Source organism: Artemia sp. Qi Xiang Cuo, chromosome 5 (genome assembly GCF_049724085.1).
Source record: "Artemia sp. Qi Xiang Cuo chromosome 5, ASM4972408v1, whole genome shotgun sequence".
In the NCBI taxonomy this organism is placed as follows: domain Eukaryota; kingdom Metazoa; phylum Arthropoda; class Branchiopoda; order Anostraca; family Artemiidae; genus Artemia; species Artemia sp. Qi Xiang Cuo.
This window is the reverse complement of record NC_142798.1, coordinates 7,975,456-7,982,188: the sequence shown is the minus strand read 5'-3', so window position 1 is coordinate 7,982,188 and position 6,733 is coordinate 7,975,456. Positions and strand designations below refer to the sequence as shown.

General features: G+C 35.2%; 1 protein-coding gene across 1 annotated transcript; it reads left to right on the top strand.

Annotated features, from left to right (window-relative positions):
- The first annotated feature begins 1,686 nt into the window (after positions 1–1,686).
- On the top strand, positions 1,687–4,071 carry LOC148951765 (mediator of RNA polymerase II transcription subunit 17-like). The gene has a single exon (XM_089089060.1). It carries the CDS (start codon positions 1,687–1,689, stop codon positions 4,069–4,071), a length of 2,385 nt encoding a protein of 794 aa, XP_088945186.1.
- The last annotated feature ends 2,662 nt before the right edge of the window (positions 4,072–6,733 follow it).

Below are 6,733 nucleotides of genomic sequence, written 5' to 3'. Positions count from 1 at the left end.
CTTTTTAAGTAGAGCTTGAAGTTCTGTTTCAGTTTTGCCACGCCACTACTTGGTTCAGAGAAGTCCTAATTGAAGGAAATTGACGGCAACATCAGCTTAAGCAAGCTAATCGCATTTGCAAATTGGTAGTGACAGCACATAATGTAGTTGCTACTGAAGAAAGAACATTTAGAAAGCTTAAGTGTGTTAAGAATTTGCTAAGACCTTCCAGGGTTGAATCTTGACTAGATTCCCACATGTTGTTGGCGAATTAGAAAGACCTCAGCGATGTCATTGACTTAGACAAGATTGTCCATTGGTGGTTCACTTTGAAGAATAGGCGAATACAAATATAGCTGTCCTTAGTTATGTATTTAAATATGTGGTATTCCGTCTTAGCTTCTTGTCTGTATTGGTAGATAAGTGTAAATGATAAAAGATTAATTTATTATGAATTTTTCACGAGTCTTATAATGTGATCTAGGAGCCGTTTAAATGATGGGATCTAATCCCCCCTGGCCTTAGAGCTTCCAGCCATCTCTGTATAGGATACACCTCCCAGAATATGGCCTTAGCTATAACAGCAAATCTATAATAAAGCGGTCCTCTGAATCACCCTGCAAAGTAATTACGTTAAATACTATTCTATGTTTTCATATATACACTGTTGAATTTAAACACTTGACTAAACTACTTTAAGGCATGTGCATAACAGGTTCCTCTTATAACTCCCTGTGTTGTCAAAACAGAGACATGGTACGTCAGAGCTTGAAAATTAGACTTCTGCCAGTGCAAAGCTATTAAAAGTAAAATGAACAAATTTTTTTTAATTTCATCATTAGTTCCAGATATTAAAAATTAAGCTTGATACTTGACTTGCTTGCCTCTAGAATATTTAATACTTTCTTACGATTTAATCATAATTTATCGGAACAAATTATAGAGATCCCTAGGGATGTAAATCCTTGATACTCTATATTTAGCTGACTTTCAACTTGACTTCCATTACAGGGAAAATATAGATAAAGGAAGTTCAGTGGCGGGTATGGGTCAGGGAAGCCCTAGGGAACAATTCAAGGGCGAGATACCTATCGCACCCTAAGCAACCTTATTTTGCGCTTTAAAAAAAAATTTTTCCTTCCTGCCGCTTTTGTGCATATAAGCATGTGAATATATTTCTTTGTTCCAAATTAAAAATATTTATGCGATAAGAGCGGACCTATCACGCCCACAAAAACCTTAATTTGCGATTTAAACATCCTTTGCAAGAAATTGCAAGATTGTTCAATATGTTTTTTTGTGACTTAAGGTTGGACATTCCGCAAAAATATCTACTGATCTTCTCCAATCCCAATAGTGTTCCTACCCATCCCACCCCACAGCTAGGCAAAAATATATTAATATTAAAGTACTACATATATTTACTTAGGAGGTGGTGATCCCAACTTTGTTTGCGTTGAATTTTCATTTTAAGTCCATCCTTGTTTTATTCATTCATTGTTTTCATTCATTCATTCAATGCTTATCTGTTTATTCATTGGTCTTGTTTGTTCACTGACTGTAATTTCTTTTCATTTTTACTTTGAATTATTATATGGCTTTATATTTCCTCAGCTTTAGTTTGACTTAGCTCCTCTCCTATCTCTGTAAAGTGTGTTATTTTCCAGAAAATATTGTTCTAAACTAATTGTCCTGTACAACTAAGACATGTATTTTCATTTCAGTTGGCCTCTAATGGGTGAACAGGATTCTTTCGTCAATCATCAATCGTCAATCATCAATCCGTTAAACAGTAACCCATCAGAAAGTACAATTCGGGATATCGTAATTCATTATGAAGAAATAGGCTCTACCCCACCAGAAAGTACGATTCGGGAAATCCCATTTGATTATGAAGAGGTATACCCCACACCACCAGAATCTGAGACTTTAGCTGAATCGATGCCTTCGTGTGACAAGTTTATAGCTGGAGTTCGTTGTCCACCAGAATATACGATTCAGAATTCAAGATTCGATAATGAAGAAATGTATCTTACACCACCAGACGTGTCTGAAGCTACATCCGACAGTTCAATAGGTGTCAGAGCAGCTTTAAAACTAGAAGATGAAAAAGATAATGAGCTGACATCTAAGACATACCAAATAGATGAACAGACTTCTACCTTGGACATTCATGTTGAGGTTCCATCAGAATATAGAATTCAGGAAATCACACTTGATGGCGAAGAAATTTATCAAACACCTCCCAGTCTGTCGGACATGTTAGTTGAACATGCATCTAAACTTGAATGGTCAGTAGCTGCCAACACAAATGGAGAGGTAGATGAAGAAGATAGTATATCAGTGCCTGCCGCAGCGCCATCCCATCACTTAGACTCGGTAAGGACAAAGATTGAAGCATCTTTAGCTGAAATGTCAGCTCTACATGACTTGCTACACATCACGAAACTAAGACAGTATTTGGTATTTGATCATATAAAGCAGAAGTCTGTAGAAACTAGCCCATATACTTTAATGTTAGCGAAAAAGCGGAGTCTCGCTCTAGCGGCAAATTTGATTAAAATTAAAGTCAAAAACTTGGAAAACTGTGGAATGAAAGGATCTCAGAAACAATTTTATGACGATTTGGCAACATTTTGTTGTCAGCGAAGGTTGAAAAGATTAAATAACATACCTAATGTTGGGACTATTCCAAATAACTGTTTTGTCGGAGATTTAAGCTTTAAATCCATTTGGTCCCAGTTTTCGCAGCTTGGCAGGTTTCAAGTCATAAAAGCTGAGAAAGGCGAAGATTGTATTCAAAAGCTTAATGAAAGGGGGATATTTGAAGTATCTTCTCTTCAAGTAAAGATCCCATATGAATTAAGGGGACATGCTTATCTACAAGTTACAATCCAGAAAGACCAAGATAGTTTGGATGTGGTGCAATTGACTACCGCAACTCGTCCAAATATTGGAATAGATAATGTCCCAGATCATGGTTGGGAAAGAATTTTAGAGCCAGCACAAAATATATTATTTTGCAAAGAGCTATTTGGCCGACTTTCTAGAGAAGCAGTTCATCTGGAACCCGAGATCCCCCGTTTTGTTGTTGAAAATACAATTACTGTTGCCCTTTTTCCTGGCATTCATCTTGTTGTTTCTTTAGTTCACAATACTGATGAATTCACTGATAAAACCAAAAATGAGAAGTCATCAAATAGGATGACAGATCATGATGTCATTCTTGAACATAGTATGCATCAAGCTTTACTGCAAGCTATTCAAAATAGCCTAGGTCTTCCTACATCCCATCCAAGTTCAGCACCAATGGGGCAAACGAAAAAGAGAAGAAAGGCTGGATTGGATGGTGCTGATACCCAATCACTTATTGATATGATGAAGGAAGAAAGTATTTTAGGAAATATTATCAGACAAGGTCGGCATTTTGTACTTCGTAATCGTACAGCTTTGATAATTGATGCTATTGCGAGAGATATAACAGATCCCTGCATTTATTCCCACTGGAATACAATAAACAGCCCTACTCTGTCGATGGTTAAAATTGTTATTGTAACTCCTGGTTATGAAAGATTGCGCCGTAGCGGACTTGCTCTTCGTGTTAGAGAAACTTCCATTCATTGTGTTAATGTTGATGGCAGCTGCTACACATTATCTCATGAACCTCAAGAATTGCGTAATTTGATTTTAGCCGAGGTGGCCCAGCACAATTTAATAACAGCTTATTGCTTAGCGAGCTTCTTAAAATGGCATGTTTTCGGCATTACCCAGAACGTGGGTCATGGGACCCCAAGACTACTTGGAAACCCCGCTGCTTGCTTTCTGCAATCTCCTTTTAAAAACAGGGTTCTAGCTGTCAAATGTGAACCACAATCCGTAAGGCCGCAGTTGTTTGTTGCCAAAAATCTGTCGAATGAAGATTATATTTTAAAATTTTCTAAGATTGGTGTGTGGTCACTTTTTGAAGAAGAAGTAGAAGCAACCTATTTTGAAGAAGTTGACTTAGAGCAAGCTGTTGGAAAAAATTTCATTGATAAACTTGAAGTCATTATGGCAATCCTGACTCATCCAGGCGAAAAAAACGCAGACTAAATACGGGCAAAAAGCCACTATTAACTGATGAGTTTGTTTCTGTATTTACGCCTATTTTAGTTTTTTTTTTTCTGTTGTTGCTAGGCAGATGTGAATAACTGTGATATTTTGCGATACTATTGGGAACATGATTATCGTTAATGAAAAAAAGAAATTCTATTAAACTTATAACCCATTTTGAGCATGACGAGCCAATAAACAAAAAAAGCTGTCAAATCCCAAAATATTGTATTTGAACTTTTAGTTTGAGTTTAAGTATATGTCTTGTTTAATTCTATTTTCAACGGTTTTCATTTTGTCACTTACCTATTTTATTTAATTTTTTCCACAAAGCCGACTTGAGCTTTGATCCGAATAAATATTTTAGTTGCTCAATTAAATAAAAAGATGTAATACCAATTATTCAAAATTGTATTAATAAATAATTTCTTTATCGTGTACTTTTATACATAAAAAAACGAAAGGTTCATAAAACCTTCCATTCTAGATTTTTTCAGATAAAGTGTTCCGTAAAACCCAAATTCTAACCGGAATGTCGTCACCTTTGTATAATGCAATTTACTAACAGGTTTTGTCATTTTGACTCAGTCGTTTGTACAAGTTAGAGTCGATTTGTCTTTTTTACACTTAAAATTTTATTGACCAAACAATATACTTAAAATCCCAAGTTCAACAATGAATAACAAGCAGGGTGGGAAAGGGTCACAGAAAAAAAAAATTAAAAACGCAAGTAAAAGTTGTTATAAACACTGTTGGTATGTTTTCACTAGTTGGACAAACTTTCCAGGGGGAGGAGGAGGGTTCAACCCCCCCTTCCCCTTAATACAATCTTGACAAAAATCCATGTTTCCCTCAAAAGTATATTTATGAATCTTTCTATCTGAAAAGTCAATTTTTCATAATTTTGGATCAATGGCCAGGAGGCTGCATGGATCTAGCTATCCTTTGGAACATACTTTTATTCTTATATTTCAATGGCTATGATTAAAATATCCACCTTATTAAATGAATTTTATTGATAAAATAGATAATAGATAAAATGATAAATAGTTTGATTTATTTTTTTTTTCTCTAAACAAAATCAAACTATGAAAAAGACTAAGCAAAAATTGTCATATTGTTCCTGGTCATCAAATGTAGTTTTGTGTGTGTTTGGCTGTTTGTGGTTCATTCGGTACATGATTTCATTGACTGTATTCACAATTGAATTCTTATTTAATTTAAATAAATCTTATTTAATTCTTAATTGATTTAATTTTTATTTTAAAAGCAGTGAAACAATGAGTAATCTGCTGTAGCTGCCATATAAAAATGTTTGATGAATCCCTAATGACCAAATTTGCGTTAGAACTAACAGATAGTTTCGAAATTAGGGAGTCAACTATCGTACGACCTTCTAGATCTAGAAAGTTTACCTAGGAAGGTAAGTAAATCAATCAAGTTGTGAAGATTTTACAAAGATTATTAGAAAATGGAACTTTTCTTTTGCATTTTCTTCAGCTGTTCAGTCAGCTGAAATCTAGGATGTGTTATTTTTTTCAAAGAGAAAACTCAGAAATTGATTTCGGGATTAGATAAAAGTTATCTAGCTGAAATTTACAAAAATAAAACTATTGAATTGGGAAAAGCAGTGAGATAAATGCCTTGATTTTGTTATTGACATATTTAAAAATCCTCATTTTTATCTAACAGTTCGTGGGAACGAGCTGTAAGTAAGCAGTGACCCGGCTCAATAGTAATCGAAACTCTAAAAAACTGAATTTTGATACCAATAGATGCATCGAATTTTTACGCTGATTCAAAATAAAAAAAATTTATTAAGTTTAGTCTTACTCATCAAAGGTTACGAGCCTGAGAAAATGTGCCTTATTTATGAAAAAAGGGAGAAACGCTCCTTAAAATTCATATATCTGCAAACATGTGGAATCTATAATTTTTGCCAGAAGAAACAAAACGCGTGCATGTTTTTTTTTTTTTTTCAGGGATGATTGTATTGACCAATTGGTGCAATAATATCGGTAGAGGTCTCATTCAAACGGAAATTTAAAGCTCTATTGCCTTTTTTAAGTAGCCACAAAAAATTAGAGGGCAACTAGGCCCCCTCCCGCGCCCCTTTTTTTCTCAAAATCATCTGATCGAAGTTTTGAGATAGCCATTTTGTTCAGCATTGTTGAACGGCCGAATAATATGCCTTTGGAGATATCATGACCCCCCAAAGCCCCTGGGGAAAGGCCTTTAAGTTACTAAACTTGCTCATTGTTTATGTGTAGTATTTGTTATTGGGAAGTATGCTTACATTTTTCGGAAGGGGGTGGGAGGGGGGGGGTAAATTTTCTGCTGGTGGTATTTTCCACGGGGATAATTTCTCCATGGGGAGGGGCGTCTCCAGGGAGTGAATTTTTCTGGAAAAATTTTACACTGGGGGAATTTGCCAGAATTTACTTTCCAGAACATGGTTAGGCGACGAAAACTCACTTTTATAATAATTAATCCAGCTTTTTCTGGAATACTTCCGAAAGAAGTCCAATCGCTACATCTAAAAAATTTTCACAAAAGTGAAGGATTACAAGCTATCTTATTGACATTTTTTGAATCAACATTATTTTGTGGTCTTTAAGGGTCTTCAATCGGCCCTTATTGTCTTCAAATCGTGTACTATAAC